This window comes from Fusarium venenatum (genome assembly GCF_020744135.1).
Source record: "Fusarium venenatum strain MPI-CAGE-CH-0201 chromosome Unknown EDB82scaffold_1, whole genome shotgun sequence".
Taxonomy (NCBI): domain Eukaryota; kingdom Fungi; phylum Ascomycota; class Sordariomycetes; order Hypocreales; family Nectriaceae; genus Fusarium; species Fusarium venenatum.
In genome coordinates, this window is record NW_027072129.1 from 4034243 (window position 1) to 4058183 (window position 23941).

The 23941-nt window shown below is 49.1% G+C and overlaps 9 protein-coding genes across 9 annotated transcripts; 3 read left to right on the forward strand and 6 right to left on the reverse strand.

Moving 5' to 3' along the window:
* Positions 1 to 181: 181 nt before the first annotated feature.
* On the reverse strand, positions 182 to 2415 carry EDB82DRAFT_41635 (uncharacterized protein). Its single transcript, XM_025731008.2, has 2 exons — positions 1370 to 2415; positions 182 to 1281 (listed from the first exon to the last, which is right to left on the reverse strand). The coding sequence occupies exons 1-2, from the start codon at positions 2030 to 2032 to the stop codon at positions 283 to 285; spliced, it is 1662 nt and encodes a 553-aa protein (XP_025590077.1). The 5' UTR covers positions 2033 to 2415; the 3' UTR covers positions 182 to 282.
* Positions 2416 to 3308: 893 nt separating this feature from the next.
* EDB82DRAFT_485964 (putative zinc finger motif, C2HC5-type-domain-containing protein) lies at positions 3309 to 5202 on the reverse strand. The gene has a single exon (XM_025731007.2). The coding sequence runs from the start codon at positions 5018 to 5020 to the stop codon at positions 3434 to 3436; it is 1587 nt and encodes a 528-aa protein (XP_025590076.1). The 5' UTR covers positions 5021 to 5202; the 3' UTR covers positions 3309 to 3433.
* An 876-nt stretch (positions 5203 to 6078) lies between these two features.
* Positions 6079 to 8057, forward strand: EDB82DRAFT_485966 (lactate/malate dehydrogenase). The gene is made up of 3 exons (XM_065608251.1): positions 6079 to 6267; positions 6443 to 6560; positions 6738 to 8057. Exons 1-3 carry the CDS (start codon positions 6214 to 6216, stop codon positions 7574 to 7576), a joined length of 1011 nt encoding a protein of 336 aa, XP_065465502.1. The 5' UTR covers positions 6079 to 6213; the 3' UTR covers positions 7577 to 8057.
* A 40-nt stretch (positions 8058 to 8097) lies between these two features.
* On the reverse strand, positions 8098 to 12582 carry EDB82DRAFT_485967 (uncharacterized protein). Its single transcript, XM_025731005.2, has 3 exons — positions 12023 to 12582; positions 8903 to 11964; positions 8098 to 8851 (listed from the first exon to the last, which is right to left on the reverse strand). Exons 1-3 carry the CDS (start codon positions 12377 to 12379, stop codon positions 8320 to 8322), a joined length of 3951 nt encoding a protein of 1316 aa, XP_025590074.1. The 5' UTR covers positions 12380 to 12582; the 3' UTR covers positions 8098 to 8319.
* A 741-nt stretch (positions 12583 to 13323) lies between these two features.
* On the forward strand, positions 13324 to 14348 carry EDB82DRAFT_550451 (Alpha/Beta hydrolase protein; the record flags this gene model as incomplete). The annotated part of the gene is made up of 1 exon (XM_025731004.2): positions 13324 to 14348. The coding sequence occupies one exon, from the start codon at positions 13324 to 13326 to the stop codon at positions 14299 to 14301; it is 978 nt and encodes a 325-aa protein (XP_025590073.1). The 3' UTR covers positions 14302 to 14348.
* Positions 14349 to 15365, reverse strand: EDB82DRAFT_41734 (alpha/beta hydrolase). The gene has a single exon (XM_025731003.2). It carries the CDS (start codon positions 15243 to 15245, stop codon positions 14397 to 14399), a length of 849 nt encoding a protein of 282 aa, XP_025590072.1. The 5' UTR covers positions 15246 to 15365; the 3' UTR covers positions 14349 to 14396.
* A 121-nt stretch (positions 15366 to 15486) lies between these two features.
* Positions 15487 to 17183, reverse strand: EDB82DRAFT_543248 (cytochrome P450; the record flags this gene model as incomplete). The annotated part of the gene is made up of 4 exons (XM_025731002.2): positions 15487 to 16236; positions 16287 to 16771; positions 16817 to 16852; positions 16901 to 17183. 4 exons carry the CDS (start codon positions 17181 to 17183, stop codon positions 15487 to 15489), a joined length of 1554 nt encoding a protein of 517 aa, XP_025590071.2.
* Positions 17184 to 17367: 184 nt separating this feature from the next.
* On the reverse strand, positions 17368 to 20671 carry EDB82DRAFT_564698 (major facilitator superfamily domain-containing protein). Its single transcript, XM_025731001.2, has 4 exons — positions 20070 to 20671; positions 19615 to 20016; positions 19415 to 19453; positions 17368 to 18984 (listed from the first exon to the last, which is right to left on the reverse strand). Exons 1-4 carry the CDS (start codon positions 20583 to 20585, stop codon positions 17488 to 17490), a joined length of 2454 nt encoding a protein of 817 aa, XP_025590070.2. The 5' UTR covers positions 20586 to 20671; the 3' UTR covers positions 17368 to 17487.
* An 851-nt stretch (positions 20672 to 21522) lies between these two features.
* Positions 21523 to 23862, forward strand: EDB82DRAFT_470838 (putative serine dehydratase domain-containing protein; the record flags this gene model as incomplete). Its single annotated transcript, XM_065607955.1, has 7 exons — positions 21523 to 21693; positions 21745 to 21861; positions 21911 to 22779; positions 22904 to 23001; positions 23149 to 23214; positions 23293 to 23342; positions 23398 to 23862. The coding sequence occupies 7 exons, from the start codon at positions 21523 to 21525 to the stop codon at positions 23860 to 23862; spliced, it is 1836 nt and encodes a 611-aa protein (XP_065465503.1).
* Positions 23863 to 23941: the final 79 nt, after the last annotated feature.

A 23941-nucleotide genomic window follows, 5' to 3' on the forward strand; every position in this document is an offset into this window, starting at 1 on the left:
TCTACCCAATGCACCGTAGTTAACCAGGCCAGTCCGCAGACCAATGCAAACCGCAAAGTACCCAAAATAGACCATGCTTAATCAATCGACTCCAAGCCATTGGCTATCCTTGTAGGTAAATCGAAACGAGTTGTAAGCAATACTCCGACAAGCCCGCTGATCAAGAACTATCACGCGGTGGATAGATAATTCGCCAGCTCCTTCGCTGGCCTCTTCACCGACTGTGATGACCCAAACATGACGCATGTCAAATATTAATACAGATAAAGCACAAAAGCGACTTCATGACCGCATAACCCCAGCAACTGGCCTTCTTGACGGTATAAGGATCTCCTCGTCGTCAGAGCTATCGCCCGTTTCAGCGCTGGCTTGATCAAGCATTTTTTCGATGTCCTCATCACGCAGTGTCTTTCTTGTCTTCCCGTTTCCTATACCAATGCCACTCGGTAAAGACAGTGTCCCTCGTAGTTGACTTCGCCCACCAATTGTACGCCTTCTGGGCATGACTCTATTTTGAGGAGGGTAATGTTGCTGCTGTGGTGAATCCAAGTCCATGGGTGAACCGGGAGGTGGTGGCATAGATGAGTTATCATAAGGAGATTTTCGGGCCTGCTGAGGCTGGCGTTGTGATGGCAATGGCTTCCTTGGTCCGGAAGGCAACGCGTGACGTGCCTGGGGTCTGGTCATTCCAACGGTTGGTGCTGACGAGTTCGGGGGAGAGAAAGCATGCTTCAAATTAGCCGAGTTTCCCGGACTGCTCATGAACAGCAATGTCTCAATAGCATCTTGTTCCCTAACGTTTTGGTGCGGTGACATGAGAACAGTGTCGCCTGTAACACGGAACTTGGGTCCATGCTGAAAGGTCGCCTGTTGTCCAGGTGTATGAGGAGAGTCGGAGAGCGAATGTGATAGCATGCCCGGGGTTCGATGGGGATGAGAGTTACGACGCGGGTTCATGTGCGGTGCTGAGGGCGCACCAGGTCGAATAGGTGCTGGCGGCGCGAGTGATGGCTTGTGCCAGATATGGTCTGGTGGTGTATGTGACTTTCGTCGCTCGGTAGCCGACGTTTGTGGTAGAGGTGCCGAAGATGAAGGCGGATTGCTCACGGGCATTCGAGGGCTCGCCGAGGAGCCTTGTCGGCGATGTATGGTGGATGTACTCGAGACTGGAGACGCAGCTTGGGATGCCATATTCTCAACCTCTTCGAGTGAGTTTGACTGCCAACCATTATTGACCTTGACCATGGCATAGGAGAGACGCGTCCGTAATTCGTTGGATAACTAGAGATGGTGTTAGTGGGTTTCCCACAAGCAGACCGGTTGTTGACTAGAGCAGAGACGCGGTCCTTGGAGGCGGTGCTTGACATACCTCTCCAATATGGCCACCTGCTGATGTCCTGCTTACAGCACTTGGTGTTCTTTTGTGGCCTTTGACGGGGCTTTGGCTTTCTGTCCGGCTTTTAACCTCACCGTCGGCCATGCGTTTCCGTGTATTAGAATTAATCGTACGGATTCTGTCCTGTGCAGCAGCAATCTCGGAGAGCTGAAATAACTGACTATCCTGGCTAGACGGACCAGGTGCACAGTTACTGGCGTCGCTTGCTGGAGGGGTGAATGCGAGATCTGTCGAAACGGTTATGGTGGTGTCTTGGGAGCCAGTATTGGAGAAAGGATGGCTCTGCGTAGAACCATCGTCGCGATCTGTAGAAGGCTTGCGCTGCATTTTGGCGATAGCAGCTGCAACTACGGCATGTGCTGTTGTGGTTCTGGCTGTTGAATTAACAGCAGCAGCACCGTTGACAGGCGCAGCAGCAGTTGGCGTTATCGACGCAATCGGGTGGGAGGCTCGCGAGAGCGCGTCGTCGGCCGGGGTTGGCAGTGGCAGTGGTACCGCGGTATCCCCACCTTGTCGCGCTGTTGTCTCAGTCTGAGTAGTAGCGTCTAGTTGAGAGTTGACCGTTTTGAACGGTGGAGGAGGCGCAATACGGTTGTTGTTTATAGCAATTTCATGCAACGGTTGATTTGGACTCATGACGGTCAAGAATAGTCTCCAAAGAAGGAGTTGTGAGAGTTGTTAGGGTGAAGTTCGTCCGAGTCGCTCAAGGTGGACCACAATTGGAGGGATTCCAGAACGTATAAGCCTGGTGAACCCTTACTTTAGGTGCTGTAGACCGACAGCTGGAGTGGAGGGCCCCAGAACGATGGAAGGGTCTAGGGTCTAGTTAGACGAAACCGCGCGGCGGGAAATCCGGGCTATCAAGGGAGCTAGAGAGAAACAGGGACAAGGGAAATAAGGGCGATAATATTTATTGATTGTTTTGTTTATTTGTGGTTGTCACTTACTTTGGACAGGCCAAATACATATAGATTAATGGTGGTCGATCCGCGTCGAGGGGGCGATTAATTTTAACAAGTAGCCACTATGGATACGGATGGCAGCCAAGTGACCAAATACTCAAGCCGTAGTAATTAATTAAAGCTGCAGTTATAGATGGTCTAGTTTGTGGGAAGACAGATACAAATCCCACGCGATCTAATACGTGACTTTGATCAGTGCAAAATACCCTCTTCTCAAGTGTGCGCTTGTATGGAGACTGAGCCAAAATCTGCTAAAGATACACTAAAGATTTAGTGGCAGCAGGGTCATTTACAGGCCGTTCATCTGCTGTAGGTTTAATTGAGGTGCTTTACACTGGACAGGCTCCTCTGGTGATATTGTTGACGAAATGCAAGCCGTCTATGCCGCATGAACACTTCCAACGTGACCTGGGCATGATAGCGGTACAGTAAAACTGAGTGCGTGTGAGCAACCTAACACACTTATTCGGTTGAGGTGCAGACGCACCCTGGTCATGATCCGAGATGCCAATAAAGCACTCATTCTCCGGTCGGTCATGCAGCTCGAAAATATTAAAAGCCGCGTGGCGCTGCAAGGTTTTGTGAGGACTTTTGCGAGATATGAACACGTACATGGTCGAATTCGGACAAGACATGTAGGCATCAACAAAGGGGACACGATATCGTTATTTGACCGCCTGGAACGACGTTAAACGTTGCAGAAAATCATTATCATAAATCATCTCTCACCAGAACATTGAGCAATGAGTGCGACAACTGTCTCCACCCCTGTAACCCCAAATTCATTTTCCCCCTCCTTCCCGTGGATCATGGATGACAACCAGACCCATGACACGCTTGGGCCAGAAAGGCGTTTATGACGCGAGATCACGTGCACGTTAGATCGAGTAAACAGTGGAGATTGATAAGACAAGGATGAGACCTTCAATTCAATGAGACTGTGACTGTTGTATCGACTGCAATGTTCTATTCACGATGCTCATAATACATTGTCTATGTCGCTTAAACAAATAGTAATCAGTTCTATCATGATTTCCAACCCTCTTCACACCCTAGAATTTACTATGTGGATAGCTCACCCACAGGCTGGTTCGTCATGTCCAGCATGTCCATAGACACCTCCGTCCAGAATCACTCCCTCGTTGTTATTAAGGTCATGCTGAACACGCTGCCATCCCTTCTTTCTTCGCGATTCCCTTCCCTCAACTTCAGCACCCTTGCCCTTGGCATCAAAGACAGGCTTGATTAGAGATCCAAGCAGAGGGTTACCGCTGAAGGCTCCACCATTTCTTCCACGACCCTTATTTCCCGATGTATCTCCCAAGGTGCCATCATTAACTTCATTGTCGACCACCTCGTCCTCGGACTCGGGTGTAACGGGTCGTTCCACCGCTGCCATTCTGCGAACAACCTTGCCTCCTACCACGTCGATGCTCACAACTTGCTTCCTCTTCTCGTAGTCTGGTCGTGCGCTCCACTCCATCTCACGAAGGACCTTCTGTTGTCGCTTCAATTCACGCGCTCGCTCCTCAGGAGTTGCCCACATGCTGCCCGTTCCTGTAAGCGCTCCACCAACATCAAAATCGGCTGCTTCGTCACGGACGGTGGTTCGCTTGGCGTTTTGTGCTTGGAAGTTGAGAAGTTTGTCACGATGAGCGCGGGCCTTGGCCTCAGAGTCACTGAGCGAGGGGCCATCATTTCCACGGGGTTGAGTAAATGGCGCCGGTGTCTTGGCTACATCAGCACGACGATTGGCATCGCGGTTGGCAGCCTGCCGTTCACGTCCTCGCTCATCTTTAAGTTCTCGTACCATCGCTTGAACGTCATCTGGTGTGAGAAGAGGAGTGCCGCAATAGGTGCAAGGTCCCAAACCCTCCTTCATGCATATAACCTTGCCACAAGAGAGACAGTTTGGGGCTGCACCCTGAAGAGGATGCCTCGTAGCAACACAGTTGCATTTTCTAGCCTTGGAATTATCCAGTGTGGGATTCGTCGAAATTTCAAGCGCTCGTATAGCTGCGTCGAGGTCAGATATAGCAGTTGATGCTCCAGCCATGGGCAAGCCGCCAGCTATAGATATCTTGGTGGTTGTAGCTGGCTTTGGCGTAGAACTGCGTGAGGTAGGGGTCGACTTGGCCTTAGACTTGGGTGGACCTTCTCCAATGAGGTAGCCGGCTGAGGCATGCTGTTTGGGGGGAGGCTTTGCGACAGGCATAGGGTCAGGTTTAGGGGTGGTCGATCGTGAGGCATTGTTACTGCTAGGTGCGCTTGGCCGTTGAGGAATGTAGTCAAGGCTCAGGTCCTTCTTGCTGTATGTTGTACCCGCGGGCGCAGCATATTCCCCCACTTGTCTCGCTTGAGGTGTGTGAATACCTGCCTTCTTCTTCTTCGGTTGTCGTTTTGTCTTGGGTACGGCATCGATATTCTGCGACTCTGATTCAGGCGGTGCAGTGATGTTGGAGTACGAAGAGCTACCAGGCGCTGATGTTTGCCTCCGAGAGTTGAATGACGATATAAACTCAATCGCTTGGGGTGAGTCTCCTAGTAAATTTCCAAAATGATCTGCCGCTTCTGCTGTGGAGAGAGTAGAGGCGTAATCGAGGACCTGCTTAAGCTCCTCATCAGGAAGCGGTAACAACTGCGAGAGCTGTGCAATAGACATGGCGTGTGATTTTGGAACAAAACCGAGTGAGATATATATCCCCGAGTATATATTCAGCTTTGATATTTCTTCTCCACGTATTTGAGGTTAGAAAAAGTCGAAAATAAATGTTGACGTCGTTGAAGGAGAGAGCTTGGAGCTCCCCCACCAGACCGTCCTAGCCCCTCCAAAATCTATAGACTGTTTGCTGACTCACTCGCCGAAATTCGACCTGCACCCCATATTCCGTCTCATAATGATCACTAACAATGCTTGAGAAAAAGACTTGGCGTTTCATCGGTAAACTATTTAGAACTTGTTTGAAGAAAGTAAAGATGTGCTAACTGAAGGATCTACTGTTGGCTACTGGAACAGACTCCATCGGTTCATGGCCTGTACAGGTAAGATGCAATAAGAATTAATTGGTATGGTCCTCGGGCTGCATTCCCGGATTCCGTACACGTGCATTCAGTAAGTGCACAGCATCTCCAAATCTTCCCGAAATATGCCGTCGTTGATGATGGTGAATTGTCGTGGTTCTTTGTGATACTCGAGTACAGGGTTAGTAGCTGCCGGGTGAATGGATAAAGGAATGGATGATTTTAAAGCGAGCCAACCAGAAAAGCAATTCACAGTACTTGACGATGATATGTCTCTTGTTCTCCACCAGATCGAAGAATAAGATCAGAATTAATGCACTGGAATAGGTAGCCTAGTAGCTTGGATAAGATGGTGAGCATCGCTTAGAATGATAGTGGGTTAACCGTGGCTGCTACAGAACCTGACCAAACATTTTTGCTCAAGGCATGAACTTGGATACAGTTGTAAGGGAATTGGTCAAAACGCAATCTTCCTCGGGGCTTTTCGTGAATTCTACTTGTGTGTGACTACATGATATCTGGAGTATTATTTTTCTGATACTTCATGTATGTTTTCTATTTCATCATCAGTTGCTGGCCCGTTGCTCCGTGCTTCCAAAATACCGAGTGTCCTCCGGACTGGCCAGTCAGCTCGATGGGCTAAACCCAATCTGGTATAATCAGCGTTGACCTGCCTTGCGTTGAATGGAGCTTCCCCATCCCACCTGCCTTGTCCTCCTTCCGGTTGTTCCTCCCCGTATTTAAAGTGCTCATCGCCAACTTCTTCTTCTTTCCACCCCCATCCCGTCCTTTTTTCACCCTTTTTACCAATTGATCCTTTTATCAATCGCAAAAATGTTCGCCGCCTCTCGCATCCAGCGCCGTGCTTTCTCCGCCACCGCCCGGGACGTAAGTTGATACCCCTCATCCATTGCGCATTGCTTTATGCGGCTTCATTTTTTTCCTCTTCACCGACCGAGACCGGCCCGGTTTGTTGTGAAGCCATCATGAAGTCGTTCTTCGGCTTCACATTTGCCAGCACAGCTTCAATCTTGCTCTTACATGTACTGACTGCAATGTATAGCTTTCCAAGGTCACCGTTCTCGGTGCTGGTGGTGGTATCGGCCAGCCTCTCTCTCTCCTCCTCAAGTTGAACCCCCGCGTCACTGACCTCGCCCTCTACGATATCCGTGGCGGACCCGGTACGTAACAACAAACGTTCCTCGCTCTTTGGAAAGGAAGGCTATCATGAGTTGTGAATGTCTGGTCTGCAGTGGACCGAGGCATCGCTGCCTCGGCCAAAGCTACCACGAAACCCAATCCAACCATGATGCCACATCAACCAGTTTTGGACGGTCCTGCTAACACATCATGCTTAGGTGTTGCTGCTGACATCTCCCACGTCAACACCAAGTCCACCGTCAAGGGCTACGAGCCCAACGCTGCTGGTCTCAAGGAGGCCCTCTCCGGCGCTGAGGTCGTCCTCATCCCCGCTGGTGTCCCCCGCAAGCCCGGCATGACCCGTGACGATCTTTTCAACACCAACGCCTCTATCGTCCGTGACCTCGCCAAGGCCGCCGCTGAGGCTGCCCCCAAGGCCAAGCTCCTGATCATCTCCAACCCCGTCAACTCCACCGTCCCTATCGTCAAGGAGGTCTTCAAGGCTGCTGGTGTCTACAACCCCAAGACCCTCTTCGGTGTCACCACCCTCGATGTTGTCCGTGCCTCCCGATTCGTTTCCGAGATTAAGGGCACCGACCCCAAGGACGAGAACATTACCGTCGTCGGTGGTCACTCTGGTGTCACCATCGTCCCTCTCTTCTCTCAGTCCAACCACCCCGACCTCTCCTCCAACGCTGAGCTCGTCAAGCGTGTCCAGTTCGGTGGTGATGAAGTTGTCAAGGCCAAGGATGGTGCTGGCTCTGCCACTCTCTCCATGGCCATGGCTGGTGCCCGCATGGCTGACTCCGTCCTCCGCGCCGTCCAGGGCGAGAAGGGTGTCAAGGAGCCCGCTTTCGTCGAGTCTCCTCTCTACAAGGACCAGGGCATTGAGTTCTTCAGCTCTCAGGTCGAGCTCGGCCCCGAGGGTGTTGAGAAGATCCACCCTCTCGGCAAGCTCGACGCCAACGAGGAGAAGCTCGTTGACGCCGCTCTCGTCGACCTCAAGAAGAACATTGAGAAGGGTGTTGCCTTCGTTGCCTCCAACCCTCCCAAATAAATTACTTGAGCTCTCTTCGAGTTAATGGGGACGTAGTAGCTTAAAACACTATGCGTCCTGGTGAAAAGGGGAAAATTTAAAACGGAAGCTCTGTCGTGGCACAGATGTCTTTCTGAGGATTGGGTAAGAAGACAGGGGCGTATAAGCGATTGATATACCTATGTTTTCCTTCCCATTGTTCTACCACCATAGACTTGGAAACGAGTCTTATCTGTACCATAGCCATGAATGAAAAAAAATACCCAACACAAAATGTGCTTCTATGTGACTGAGCTGAATAGCAAGCAATATATAATCACAACAATGCGGTATAATCGCTCCTTTAACGAGACTTCAGACGTCAAAGTAACTTATTGTAACTACAAGCAGTAATCAGCATTCTATATTATGTACGAAGTGGGATCTTCAAGACCCGACCCCATATGATGGAGACAAATCGTACTCCCCTGGATAACATTACTCAATATATATATGTCGCAACTAACTGCCAAGAGTGTAATATTGAACAAGTGGGATGAGAATGATTGGCTATTATGTATGTATTAAGTCTAACTCCAACGGCATAATGTACATCTACTAAATCTCCTACAGACCTTGACTTCTGTCTGTTCACCTTCCATCTCCAACCAACAACTCCTCTCTTGTCTAATAAATGCTTAATCTAAAGCCTTTCATCTGCTCTAACCCCAAAAGAGACAATTGATCTCGTACACAAATTTGGAATGTTGCTGCTAGACTTGTCTTTAGGTCCTTCCAGCTCGCCACTCCTCAATCTTTCTTCGTCGCTCCTCGACCTTGCGCTCAAACTCGGCAACCTTCTCAAGTCTCTTCTTCTCCTCTTCCTCTTCCTTCTTCTTCTGCACAATGGCGCGACGGGCAGCCTCACGCTCGAGCTGCTCGGGTCGTCGCTCGGCGATATCACGGGGTCGGTAGTCACTGAAGAACTTCTTGAGACCGACCTCGATGATCCAGCAGGCTGCATAATCGATGACCATGACGGCTGTCATGTTGGTCTTGAACTCCTCAGAGAAGGGGACAAGCTTCATGCCCTGGTTGATGTCGGGGAAGAGCTCGAGAGCGCAAGCAAAAGCAAGGCCGGAAACACCGACAATACCGTAGAACATACCCTTGTTCTCAGAGAGAGACTCACGGAAGGGACGGCCCTGGTAGTTGATAGCAAAGGTGGAGATTTGCTGGATGAGCTGGAGGAGGTAGACGGCTGAGTTAAGCAGAGAGGGGGCGAATTCGGCCTCAAGATCAACATCATCGGAGCGACTGCCGAATGTTAGCATTTGGGTTTGGTGCCTTGAGAGTGTGATAACTTACGGAGCAAGTCTATCGCAAAGGCGAGCGATGTAAATCAGGGTGGCAATGTGAACAGCGAACTGTCCCAAGATAGAACCGATGATGTAAACGTTGAAGATATTGGGCTGAGGACGCTCCTTGCTAAGACCCTCGACAACACGAGCACGAGAGATACTGAGGAAGCAGACGGACATGAGCATACCACTGATGGTGTACTGAGTGTCACCAAACTTGATACCCTCGAGATACAGGACGGACAGAGAGTAGGCGGTGATAAGACAGTTGAGTGCAAGGATCTTGTACATCTGGATGGTGGCGACGAGAGTGCAACGACCTTGACGGATGATGTTGGGCACCGCAACGACGTTTCGCAGCTTGGAGGTGAAAGGAGCAGCGACGGAGGCATCACCGAGCTTCAGAGTAGGTGGCTCATCATCTCCCAATTCAGCCTCCATCATACCAGAAGCAAGCTTGTCGGCAAATCCAGCAGCCTTCTTCTGAGCCTCAGCCTGGCGGTTGTTGGGGCCTGCGTCTATAAGAGCCTGAGCACCAGGAGAAGTGATGGTTTCGAAGTTGTCGTGACCTTGAGACTTGGCGTATTCCTCGGGAGTCATGCCCTTCTTCTGAGCCTCACGCTCAATAGCCTTTTGGAACTGAGGGTTCTGAGGTCCAGGGGGGTACAGGTGGGCAATCATAGCAGGAACTGGGGGAGCGGGCTGGTTGAAGCGCTTCATAAGGTCAACCTGCTTTTGGTACATCTCCTTCATCTTGGTGTTGCGGGAGTGCTCGGCGATACGGGTGAGGTCTTCAGGAGTTCCGTTCAACAAGGCAATACCAATGTGAGCCTGCTTCAGAGCACCGACATCGTTGGTACCGTCACCAGCCATCAGAGTGTAGTAACCCATATCCTTGAGACCTAGAAGAATATCTTCCTTCTGCTTGGGGGAAACACGAGCGTAGACCCAGGTGTAGCGGAGGATGTCGTTCCAGGCAACTTGTCCCTTGAACTTGGCAAGAGCATAACCAGTAACACAGATATCCTTGGAGCGGATGATCTCGGGATCGATGTGCTTAGTAGGATCAACCTTGATGCTGACCTTGTCATCGACGCTTCTCCAGATAAGGTGGTCACCATTCGAGTTATCTTCAGGGGCATCGAGGATGAGGACATCACGATCGACAATCTCGACCTCGCGGGCGACATGGACAGCGGTAAGGGGGTTATCTCCAGTAATCATGACAACACGGTGGCTGCTCTCGTTCAACATCTGAACAGCCTCCTTGGCATCGTCCTTAAGAGGGCAGTGCAAGACGAGGAAACCAGCGAAAGTCAACTCAGACTCAACCTTCTCGCGCTTAAGATCGTTGATCTTGCCAGAACCAAGCTCAGTGTCAACAGTGAGTTGCTTGTAAGCGAGAGCTAGAACACGGGAACCCTTGCGAGTGAAGTACTTGTAAGTCTCTTCGTAATCCTGGGGAACAACCTTAAGCATCTTTTGAATGGTCTCAGGCGCACCCTTGACACCGGCGAAAGTACCCTTAACCTTACGTCCAGTCTTGATATCGTTTCCGTGAACCATGGCGACGGAGCTCTGACGCTTGAGAGCAGAAGAGAACTGGAAGCGGCGCTTGATCTGGACGGTACCGTGGGTGGTACCAGCCTTGTTGGTGCTCATGAGAGTATCGTTGCGACCAAGAGTCCATCCGAGAGAGGTAAGAGTAGCCTTTTCCATAGGGTCACCGACAATGTCTCCCTCGTCAAGCTTGACAAGAGCATGGGCGGTAGCAAGAACCAACTTGGTTTCCAGAGAAGCGTCGGTGACAGCAGTCATGGTGGAGTGGGCGCCATCTGCCTCCTTGGTGTCCTTGATTTCGTCCTCGTGTCCAAGAGCCAATCCAGCAATACCTTCAACGACGAGGTCCTCACCAGTGAGGGTACCAGTCTTGTCGAAGCAAGCCACATCAACACGGCCAGCGTAGGGAATTCGGAAGGGTTCAGTACAGAAGATAGCCAGCTTGGCCAAAGCAGCCAGACTGGTGTTGACGGCGAGACTCAGCTCCATGGGCAGCTCGGGAGGAACAACACTGGTGACAATCAAGACACAGTCAAGCATAAGCTTGGAACGCTTACGATCCTTGCGAACACCCTCGTCCCAAACGTACCAAGAGGCAGCAATGGCGAAGATCAAGAGGAAAAGAATGAAGAACAAGGCCTCGGCGTTGTTGGCAGAAACTCGTTCGGTAGAGTAGATCATGGTTCGGACAAGGTTACCCTGAGATGTCTCGAAACCGGTCTTCATGACAATGGCCATGGCACCGTTATCCGGGGGGGGAGGAACACCGGAGGCAAGCTTGGGCTTCTCTTGATCGGGGTTTCCATGGGTGATCTGGAGAACCTTGGTACCACCCCAGAGGAAAGCATTTTTGTCGAGGCCCTCAGCATCCAGAGGAACGTCGGCGGGGCGTAGTTGAATCGAATCCTTGAGGAGAGGGGTACTCTCACCAGAAAGCATAGCCTCGTTGACAATAGCGGTACCCTCGACCAGAAGCATATCACAAGCGACACCACTGTCCTCCTTGGTTCGGTTGACAGAGGCGAGATCGCCAGGAATGAGCTGGTCACTCTGAACCTCGGTCCACCTGCCCAGACGGAAAACCCACATATCGTAGGGCTTGATGCTCATGCCACGGAACTCATTGAGAGTGCGCTGACGCTGCCAAACGACAGTACTCTCGAAAACGACAAGCATGAAGAGAGTGAAGAGCGAATAGTACCAGTATTCATCGAGCATCCAAAGTCCAACACAGAAGATCTGGAAGACGAAAAATGGTGCAACAGCGTGCTCCTTGAATAGTTCGGTAAAGGTGGGAACGGGGATATCGAAAGTGTTGGCTCCATAGTGCTGCTCAATGCGCGACAACTCGGTCTGGGTTTGGTGACCCTTTGAGGTTTGGAAGTAACCGATGGAAGGCTTGGGCTCTTCATCGATGTCGTACTTGAGGGTGTGGAAGGTCTTGGTATCGGTATCGTAGAGGAAGCGACGCTTCTGGAAGAGGAACGAGGTGTTGAGCTTACCACCAGCCTATCATAACGAAGTTAGTAAGTGTTTGAGGTGTTTCTCGAGATCAGAATCTCCCTACCTTATCGCGGATAATCTTGCAAATCTCGGCAGTACCAGCGTTTGCAATAGGAATGACCTTGATTAACTCTGCGTCTTGGATATCCTTTGCCTTTGAAGCGGTGAACTTGCCCTCAAGATCAACGCTCCAGTGTGTGCTGAGCCAAGTGAGGGCTTGGAAAGTGATGATAGTGCCGACCCAGACAGTTGTCCATTCTTCGGCGCCAATGTACTTTCCGTAGAGTTCAGGGCTTAAGTAAAAGGCGAAGAAGACGGGCCATACGATGGTGAAGGGCCAAATATAGGCATGGAGGTAGAAAGACAGCGGGCGCAGCAGCTCGGCGCTCTTAATTTGAGAGTTGTCGACGAGGGGCGCCATGATGGGCGATTGGGGGGGTTGAGACGGTTTGTCTCTATATGAGGGGGTTTCTGTTGAATGTCGACTTATATCATTAGGTGAGGATGAATACCTCTTGTCAACGTCGCCAAAGTGGCCGTATTTCCCAATTTCTTTGTTGCAACCTGCAAGTCGCGATCTGTACTTTTCGTCAAGGTAATCGATGGTTTACCCACGCCGCCACGCTATGCTTAGTATAATGGGGACAGGGGGGCTACACCGGCGACTCGGAGCTTGCCATTCACCGATAAGAGTCACGTGATATATATCGTTGTGATAATCTCATGGTTCCAAATGTGTCCATCACCTTCTTAATAGCCTGAGGTGCGTTCAAGTCTATAGTCTTCTGACACGAAATAAGGTGCTTACTTAGGTGGACTAGCTTAGTTAGACCCTCTATTGGGGTGATGGACAAATCATTAACACCAAGTCGGTGACATTTCTGACAGCTCTTTGGCTGGGTTGGTTACCCGGGAGTTGAAAGTCAATTCATTAAATATTCTATTCACTCTACCTTTAGATACTAATACAATGCCGTATCTAGGTCTGTCTAATTCAACTTGGCAGTTTTTCTCTCTCGGATATGACGCTTACCATAATGATCCTGGCTCGCAGTATGTAAATTCCCAGGGTGCTGATCTATACGAACTGTCTAACAATGGACCATACGAGCAGTCTAATTGAACACACGATCCTTACCGTGAACATTATCTAATGTATGTCACATAACACAACTGTAAATAAACTATAGATAATTTCGGGTTAGACAACACCTTTTGGCTTTGACAGTAACACCCCGAGGCATCAATCCTTTAAATAGCTTGTCTCCCTAACTTAGTCTTGCTGGGGTTTGGTTATTTGTATAAAGACTCCAAGAATCTCTCTCATACTGCTAAATATAAACAGCACATCTACGCTCTCACACTATGTCAGTAACCAGCCTTCAATACGATTCTGAATTCGCTGAGGCATTGGCCCTCATCAAATCCGGCCGCCCCTCGATCCCTCCCGAGACAGCTCTCGACATTCGTCGTAATAATCACGCCTTATTTGCCAAAGTATTCCCTAAACCACCACCTTCAGATACCATCAAGCAGACGGACTGCAGCGTTAAAAGCTACGATGGTGCGCAGATCCTTTTGCGTCGTTATGTCAAATCAGATATCCTCAACGCCAAAGTACCTCAACCCGCAATCCTAGCAATCCACGGAGGTGGCTTTGTATCAGGCGCTGTGGAGATCTGTGGTGGACTCAACGCAGAAATGGCACTTCAAACAAGCAGGCCGGTGTTTGCTGTTGACTATCGTCTTGCACCCGAACATCCGTTTCCCGCAGCGGTGGAGGACAGCTTCGCAGCGTTAAAGTATCTCTCAGAGCACGCAGCAGAGCTCAACATCGATCCTAAGCGCATCTGTGTACAGGGAGAGAGTGCAGGCGGTGGAATAGCCGTGGGAACTGTGCTCATGGCCAGAGACAGAGAGCTCAATCCTCCAGTAGCAAAGCTGATAGCTGTGACTCCTGAGTTGGATGATCGAACATCTCATCCAGCAGACACAGAGTTTCTCAAGTTCACCACATGGACACCGCATCATAACCAACTAGCCTGGAAAGCATACGTAGGACAGGACAAAGCTGGTAAGGCAGAGGCAGATGTTTCACCTTATGCGGCACCAGCGAGGGCAAAAAGCTACAAGGGACTTCCTTCGACATACGTTGATGTCGGCACGCTTGATTTGTTCCGAGATGAGGACCTGGAGTTCGTGAAGAGGCTGATGGAAGATAACGTCGACGTCGAGTTTCACCTCTGGCCTGGTGTACCTCATGTATTTGAGTTCCTGGGACCTGGAACGAGATGGCATCAGCGAGCCAAAGAAGCAAGAAATGACGTACTCATACGGTTCTAGGTCTATATTGCAAGGTAAATGAGCGAAAGTCTTTAGATGTAGTGATGTTGAATGAGAAGTTATTGGCTGCCCATAAGCTATTGAAAATATATAGATCAATGCTTTGCTAGGAAGCTAACAAGCAGCTCAGACGTCTTCTCAGGCTGATCCTCAGGTGAAAAGTGCCCAGCATCATCCAAAATAGTAAGCTCTGATCCAGGAATTGCATCGTGTAGTTTATGAGCCCAATCGACTACCTGCCAAGCATCATCCGCTCCCCATATTAACTGTACAGGTAGCTTACCCAGCTCTCCAAGACGTGGTACCACCTCCATTGTATGTTTAGGATCATAGTGTCGAACTTGATGCTCGAATAGACTGGATTGTCCGATCGGACCAGAGATGTAGTTGAGATAAGTGCCGAGACTCGACTCCTCAAACTTTGCTGGGCTTTTGACGGCGGACAGTAACCACTCCCTAAAATGGTCTCTATGTTTGTCACTATCCGTCTTAATAAGAGATTCAAGCCCGTTTTGCATCTGCTCCTTTGTCCGTTTGGAGGGATAGCTATCGAAGCTCACGACATCGATGAGTGCAAGCGACAAAACTCTTTCGGGTGAAAAGACCGAGAAGCGCTGCGCAATACCACCTCCAATGTCATGAGCAATAATATGTATCTTCTCCAAGCTCCACAGTTCTAAAAGGCCTTCCAGAACAGAAACTTGGCCTGTCATGGAAGTGTCGACAGCTGGGTTCCAAGGACGCTCGGATACACCAAAGCCAAGAAGGTCAAATAGGTGGACTTTATAACCGGCGTCGACAAGCTTAGGGACGATGTTGCGCCATATGAGGGATGAAGATGGTGTGCCGTGAAGAAGAACAACAGGTTTGCCCTTGCCATAGACACCATAGGCGACACGGCTTCCATTGATGAGGGCGTTCTCTGTGACAATTGGCTTGATCATGGTTGATACTTTGTGATTAATGAGTCTGAAGATAACATTGTGATTCTTTGCTGGGTTCTTATACTCATGGATTAATAATGTCTGCTATGTCGTCTGAAGGGCGCATTTGCGATCGACCAGGCAATGAAGCCAAGATGACGAAACTTTACTGATAAGCAGTAGAATGGAGTTAGCAACCCCGAGTTAGAAGTAGGAAGGCTTCGTAAGCTATAGCTCGAGAAAGGATAGCTCTGATAGCTCATCAATCGGCTGTCACTCTTTCGATAAACCTGACTTTGACACCCGTCAACATGGACAAGAAATACGAACGATTGTCGTCTTCAGGCGGCACAACAGCCTCAATCTTGAACTCCTTTACAAGAGCTGGAACAACCTTGAAGACTACCAACTCTGCCAAGTGCCGGCCAGGGCATGTTCTCGCGCCACCGCCCCAGCTCAGACTTACACGCTCCATGTTGCGTGCTGCATCGGGGTCTGTGGTTAGCCAGCGATCTGGTTTGAACTCATCACAATCGGAACCGAAAATATCTGGATTCCGATGAAGTGCTACTGGGTTACAGCCAACTGTTGTGTCAGGTGGGAAATAGTAGTTGTGTAGATGAAGACCACCCGCAGGGACTTTACGGGGCAGGGACATGCTGATGACGGGATATAGGCGCTTAGCTTCTTTGATAAGAGATTGAGTCTCTGATAAACGTGTCGTAGTTGAGTAATCAGTCGGGTTGTTCGTTTCAAGGATCTCACGGGATACCTGTTCTTGTGTATCCCCATTTGAGCCAAGCATGGCAATAATAGACGTCAGAGTTGAAGCCATTGTCTCGTGGCCAGCGCCAAAGTTGGTGATTACCATTTTTCGAAGATAATTAACTGTAAATTCAGGCTTGGACTTGTGCAGATCAATGAGGTCCTTTAGAAGATCTTGGCGGTCATCTTTGTGGTGTTTGGATTTCGTGGCTGCGTTGATGCGACGAGACGCTCTCTTGCCAACGTCCTGTAAATCATTAGTATTGGGCCAGGGAATGTGAGTAGGTACGAGCATACGGGAAAGAAAGGCCGGAAGTCTTTCGGGGGCTGGAAATTGACGCCCCAAATGGTGCTAAAGAGACGCCCGGTTGATTTTGACAGGAACTCGAGTTTGGCAGCCAGAGGAAACAGTCCAAATACACTCTTTCGTCTCCAACCATGGTAGGCATGACTACCAGAGCCATTGTCAGTACCATTCTTTAGCATGCTGGGTGACCATGAGAGAACGATTGCGCTGAGACATTCGACAGCGATGATGTGCATCCATTCATTGAGTTCGACCTGGGCACCCTTCAAGCTCTTTAGTTTGGCAATGGTGCGTGCGAGAACCTCATCGACAGCAGCTTCGTGTTGAGTGAGACTAGAAGTTTGGTAGACTGGGCCAATGAGACGGCGTTGGAGACGGTAACGTCTTACATCCCTCTCCGATAAGAGATCGAGAGTGTCTGGGAATTCGGGATTGAGGTGCCAGTTGATTTGAGGTTTGTTGAGAGCGGTTGCCACTGTATAAGTTAGCACACCCAATCACTGCTGTGAGTTCATCATACAGTAAAAGTCTGACTTTTCATAGCCACTGCCATTGCCTTGAAATCGTCAGTTTATATCTCAATGTGTTGAGTTTGATCACGTACTGTAAATAGCATGGAAAGCTTCCTTTGTATTGAACCAAACTTCATTCGGACCAACGCGCACAACAGGACCGTATTTTCGATGCAGAGTCTTTCCCAAATACGCCATCCGTCCATTTCGGGCATTATAGGCGTGCCAGGAACTTGAGATAGCGGCGAGTCTTGGTCCAGGAACATGTGCTAAAGGATGGAAGTAAAGTCTGTAGATGGCGATTGAAGCCACCAACACCAAGAAAGAGCAAGTAATTTTGACGAAGAAGCTGACTAAAAGACTGCCTAGAGTCATTGTCCAGGTATAGAAAAGAGAGAAATCCATGGCCATGACTGGTAAAGCATCACAGCGGATGACATGTGCTTGTAGGAAGTGATGCGTGAAGGAGTCAAGTTTGTTAATTGCTTGGATGAAAAAAGTTGACATCCCCACATTCACATTCTCATTCATATTCACTCACACCAGTTTAAGTCAACTCATCAACACAAACAGAATCCGATTTCTTATAATAATTTGCATATCTTTATCATTTACAATCTAGTATATATAACCATTACTTTTATAATCATCTTCAATCTTAAGCCTTTCTTCGATTCTGTTAAATAACTTGCTTTGCCTTGTTTTTTCTCCCCCTTTCAACTCTCAACTCCTCTCTCCATTTTGTTCCCCAAATCATCAAAGCGATCAAGATGGGACATCCAAGGATATACAAACCTCCTACAAGTGTAAAAGCCCATCCCACACCCATAGCATCAATCATGGGTATAATGGCCGCACTGGCTCCAGCTCCCACTAGACATCGTGTCAAGTTGTTCGCAGCACTTGCAGTCCCTGCTTTTCCCGGATGAATATCGATTAACAAAGAATTAACCGTGTTGTTGAATCCGACGATGCCCACGCCCATCAATCCGTTGATAACACATGGTATAGTGACGTTCGTCTTTGCATCAACGGCCCAGCCCCAGCTGATTACTGTGACCGCTGCAAGCATAAGAAGAGGAAATCCAATCTCGAGACGTGCACGCTCAATAGGGAAAGCAGAAAGATCTTGCTGCTTGTTTCGCTCGTACGGAATACCGAGCTTGTCGCAGTGACGCTTGTAGTTTCGGTTTGTGAAAGCGCCTACGATGAACGCTGCGACGATCGAGCCAGCTGCCAGAGGAAGAAACATAAGTCCGTTTTGGACTTCATTAAAACCGTAAATTTCTGCGAACAGGGAAGGCATGGCAGCAGCTACGCAGTAGAAGCCTGCAAAGCATATACTGCTGAAGCCGAGAAGAAGGCCTGTCTCTTTCTCAAAGAGCATGAAGACTGATTCAAGAACATTGGGTGGTTTGAACTTGAACTTTTTGGATGTCGATGCCGTGGAGACTTGTCGACTTAAACCAGCTTTGTCCGACTCAGACCGCCTGCGTCGCTGCTTAAGAATTTGCAGGCCGGAACGATACATCAAAGGTGGAATTATGGAACCATCACCGACGACATGACGGCAAGTCTCTGGGTAAAAGACGATGATGAGGAAGAGACCGACACCGGAAAATATGGCGAGAAACCAGAATATGGATCGCCAGCCCAGATATTCAGCAAGCAAACCACCAATGACTGGACCCAGCGAAGGACCAAGGACACTGGGAACAGCTGTTATACCGATATACTGCCCTCTCTCAGCTGAAGTGACAACATCAGCTACCACAGCAAAGCAGAGCGCAACGGTACTAGCAGAACCAGCAGATTGCAAACATCGAAGACCAAGCAGCGCACCGTAACTAGGCGCAAGGGCAAGACCAATGTTGGCAGCGATGTAAATCGTGAAGCAAATCACATATGCAGGTCTTCTTCCACCGCTATCCGCAAGTGATCCAATAAACATGGGGGTGATTCCTTGGAAGATCATATAAGTCGTGACAGTGAGATTGATCTGCGAGGTAGTGACGCCCAGATCTTTGGCTATGGCTGGCAGAGCAGGGAAGTAAATCTGAGCTGTCATGGGTGACAATAAAGCTGTCGTGGCAGCAGCCAAAACGATCAGACGTTTTTGCCATATTGTGAAGCTCGAATAAGGAGTATCGACTTCTGTATCTGTATCGGGTTGTTGCTTTTCATTGTCTTGGCAGGGCGGTAGTGTATGTACACTCTCAATATCATCTTTGTGATCTGCAGTGGTGGCGTTCATCTTCCCAGTAGTTTCAGGATAATGGTGAAATGAATGTGCGGTGGCATTTTGATCGGCGAAGAATAGAAAATCGATGAGATTAAAGACAAATAAATAAACCCATTAGAGATGCAGCTAAATTGTTAAACATTCTGACCTTTTGCTTGGGTGATGATATGATAAGTGGGTTTGTCCACGTCGTTTCGGTGCCGAGTCGGCAGACTGCTTGTAAGTGAGTGTCATTCAGAATGCTTACAGGGACTATGTATCAAAAGATGCCTCTGGATTGGTCACTTGGGCTATTACCCAATGGAGATTAGCATATATTATGTCCGGTCTAAGACCCTGGTTGACTCAGTTGGTTGTTGCGTACCTTGCATTCGGCGCCGACAGCGGGATGACTCAGTTGCTGCTGGAACAATATGTCATTTACCAGTATGTCCTCCTCCTTTTCATGTCTCCCTCGGTTGTAAGATCAGGACTAGACCCACCATTTCGTTTCCGTTTATCTTTGCCTTTACCTCGAGAATCCACTCTAGGCGTGGAACTCGGGATGCCTTCCTTCTTCTCTACCCCTTGATATTGGTCCGTATCAATGTCTACCATCCACGGAAGTTGGTCAATTAGTCCAGTTCCCATAAGTGCAGCATTGACAAACATGGCCTTGCCAGGCTGAATTGGCCTGCCATCGAAATTGTAATGGCAACATCGTTGCGACCTGTAGAAATCTATCCTCTCTTTCCTCTCTCTTTTATCCTCCCGAGACTCAAACCTGGAGCCACGCAACCGTACCAAATTTTCAATCACAAATGACTTGTCGTTGTCGATTTCCTTAAAACGTTGCGGAATTTCTGACAATTTGGGTCTCCATGACACCAGCTTTGCACCCCAGCTCTCGTGAACATGCCCGAAGCAATGGATCCGTGGTTGGGCTCTCGCAACTGCAGCGAATAGCTGTGGGCATCCGATGCGTTCCTTTTTTTTAAAGTCATATCCATGATTCCGTGAGGTGGGCCATGTGTTATAACAAGGTCGGTCCCCTGTTTGATGTCGAAATCGTGAATGCCGTCGTACTGGAAGCCCCAGCCACCGCAGTTGTGAGCAGGTGTATACGGACTGACGTAAAGCTTCAGAGTAGCACTGTTGGGAAGTTGAAGCTTGTGAGTACCCTCTTCTAAGAAAATGATGCCCTTGTCTCTCGCCTGTAGAAGTAGCTTCTTCGCTTCCCCAAACTCCCCAAACTCGGCCATGATGTCCTTGCTGATATCTTCCTGCTGTATCCTACAAGTTTCTTCGATTTTGTGCTTGTACGCCGTATCGTCAAGGGAAAACTCATGATTCCCTGCGATGACAATCTTCAACGGAGCGTTGATGTTCTCTAGTAGTTGGATTGCCTCTCGATAGTCTTTTAGCTTGAATTCGTTTGTCATATCGCCGCAGTGAATAGCCACGTCTGCTCGCTGGAGAGGTTCCATGCCGGGCGGAAATCTTTGTGCGTGGGTATCAGACAGTATTAGGATGCGTGTATTGATAGAGGGCGACATTGTGAATGTGTGAAATACGGTATAATATGTGAGTGAATGGGGACAGGATATTGTCAACTTGGTAGAACTGTCATAGGGACAGCGTTATTTATATGACTTTGAGAAAACAGAACCTTATATTGTGACAACTTAATCTTGTATTGATTTGAATAGTCTTAGGACAATTAAGTCTCAAGGTTGTGCAGGCAACAGGCAGTACGCTTAAGGTTTGTGTTTGCAGGCATATACTAAAACTTTGTTGTAGATGCGCTTCACCATGCGAAATTTAAATGGAGGAATGACTTGAACAATACAAACGTGACTAAGGGCCGACATGCGGGAGAAGGCAACAAGAGAGTGTCAAGGCCTCTGATGACTACCTAGTTGCGATCCGTGCATTGATGAGGGACTACCTGCTAATAAATACAAGAGACCAAATAATAAGACTTACCTTGTGTGCCTGCGTAAGTCGAGTTCAAGAAGGCCTAGAGAATTGGCGATGAGGTCTGTGTAAGTTGAACATGACAAAATGAGGTAAACCGTCTCACTGATGGTGATTTACGCCAAATAGTATTAATCCTTGTGATATGCCAGATATCAACTCTACTTTCTCGTTCCAATTCTTAGAACGTGTGGTTTTGCGATTGAACCCATCTATTACTGTCGTCCACAGTTGCCCGCGGGAAATAGTCGGTACTACATCTGTTCGCCGCGGATAACTGGCAATTGCCTCATGGACACTTATAACCCACTTCTGATCCATAGTCAACTACAAAGGATTGAACAATTCATTTAAATAACTCAACCATTCTGGATAACTCCTTTACCAGACAGTGCAACTTGTAGTTATCAGTTACACCCGATAACTCCCCGCCTTCTTCTTAAATCTCGCTAGCCCCACGTTGAGCACTTTCAGACGGAACACCTTCAGAACGAGATATAAACGAGACATTTCGCTATGGACTACTCACTTCAGAATCACAAGTCTTTTATCGGGAAATCCATCTCAGAGCTTCCTACGCCGTCTCTGGTAGTCAATCTACCGGTGCTCAAGAAAAACATTGACACTCTACATCAAGATGTGGAAAGGCTCGGCATTGGCTTCAGACCTCATGTCAAGACGCTCAAGGTACGTTACATATATATGATGGACGAATAACATCGGCTTACCATCTTATAGACGCTCGAGGTGACGAGATTGATGCTTGCTGAGGGTAAATACAAAGGCATGATCGCATCAACCATCCCTGAGATAAAGGGTGCCTTGCCCCTAGTGGAAGAAGGTCTTGTAGAAGAGGTATTACTTAGTCCGGAGAGTTAAAGGCCGAAATGCTCACATAACGTAGTGTCTGTATGGCATCCCAGTCTACCCAGGAGTTCTACCCAGGTTGATTGAGCTTCGCAAATCGCTGCGTGTTCAGCTTATGGTCGACAACGAGCAACAGGTCTCTTTTCTCGAAGAGTCAGCTTCAAGCAAGCAGCCATGGGATATCTTTATCAAGCTGGACGTTGGTTCGCACCGAGCTGGCGTTGAAGCCAACAGTGATGCTCTGCATCGCTTGGTAGAGCGCGCAGAAAAGTCCTCTGCAGTCAACATCTACGGATTTTACTGTCACGCCGGACACTCATACGGGGGCCGTTCACGAAAAGAAGCTGAAGAGACCCTCAACATCGAAGTATCGAGCGTGCTCTCTGCAGCCAAGCTTCTCCCCTCGTACCGTCATCTTATCATTTCCGTTGGCAGCACACCTACAGCGCACGTGGTAGAAAGCCTCAAGGCGTTGATGCCAGAGAACGTCACCCTGGAGCTCCACGCAGGCAACTTCCCCTGCAATGATCTCCAGCAAGTATCAACAGGTCTCGTGACCGAGTCGCAGCAGGCCGTGACGGTGGCAGCAGAGGTTTGCAGCGTCTACCCGGATCGTAACGAAGCGCTGGTCAACGCGGGTGTGATTGCATTGTCGCGTGAGGCAAGCGCCTTCAGTGGATTCGGCCGAGTAGTGGGCAGCCCAGCGTGGGGTCTGGTGCGGTTATCGCAGGAGCATGGAATCGTGGGCACGAGTGAGGGTCGAAAAGTAGACGAGGATTTCAAGGTTGGTCAGAGAGTTGAGATTTGGTGCAATCATTCTTGTATTGTGGCTGCTGCATTTCATGTATATTATGTGGTTGATGAGGAGGGTATCGTGAGGGATACATGGATTCCTTGGAAGGGATGGTAAGCCTGTCGGCTACATAATCAATTAAAGTGATCATCCATTGAAACCTGGATTAACATGATTGAGCTCCTTGATTGGTTCCCCCATAATCTTGTTCCTGGCTCCAACTTCTTCCGAACCAAGCAAAATCCTGCTTTATTATCCCTGGATTGGACGAGGAAAGCTTGTTAGTGGATCTCGAGCCGCATACGTCATCGGCGAATTGCGGAAGCTTCAAAAAGGTGCGTTGTCGATGATCTGCGTCACATGAAATCCCTATCCCATCTTTCTTCCCCTCCATCTTTTCTCTCTTTCCTCGATCACGATTCATACTCTTGGCTTTCAAAACTCCTCATTCAAATATTCCCCGTTCCTCAACAATCCTTTAGGATCCATTCATCCACAACAACTCAATCAATTCCACCCCTCATCACATTACCCCGCCTCCATCATCAGTAAGTATACATGTCACGTCACTAAAACGTATTTGTGCCCAACATCAGATCAGACCACTGACTTTTTTTTTATCACAGTGTCTTACGCCGATATTGCTGCCAAGGGTCCCAAGCAGAGCCCCGAGGATGTAAGTAAACAACTACCAAAGTCTCACAATTGTCCTGACTAACCCCTCCAAAAAGGCTGCTGCCCCTCAACCTCCTCAAATCATGACTGACGAGTCTGCCTCCACCGCCTCTCTGGTCGACGTTGACATGCCTAGCGTGCACACCGTCCCCAACGACTTCCTCGAGCAGGAGATCCAGACCGAGACTCAAGCAGCCCGCGTCGAGCGAGAGGAGGAGGCTAAGCAAGAGAAGCGAAAGCGTGACTCCGCCGCCTCAAAGGTCAAGGAGACCGACAACTGGCTGATCCAGCAGTTCTCCAAGCTGACCGACGGCGAGGCCACCGGCCTGACTGTCGCCAACCTGGCCACCGTCGTCAGTCTCGGTGCCTTCCTCGGCTACAAGGGCTGGGGCCTGTACGAGAAGGGTAGGCTCGACTGGAAGGCCGTCTCTTACGGTGTCGGTATCCTCGCCAGTGCCGCGGCTGCTCAAGGCGCTGTTGGAAGATACCTGTACAAGGGCAAGAAGGGTGGTTCTTCTTAGAAAGATGATGAAAAGTGTGAAAGTCAACAAAAACGCACAGGTTGCGAAAGCCCTTGCGCAGATCAACTACAGAGCTCAG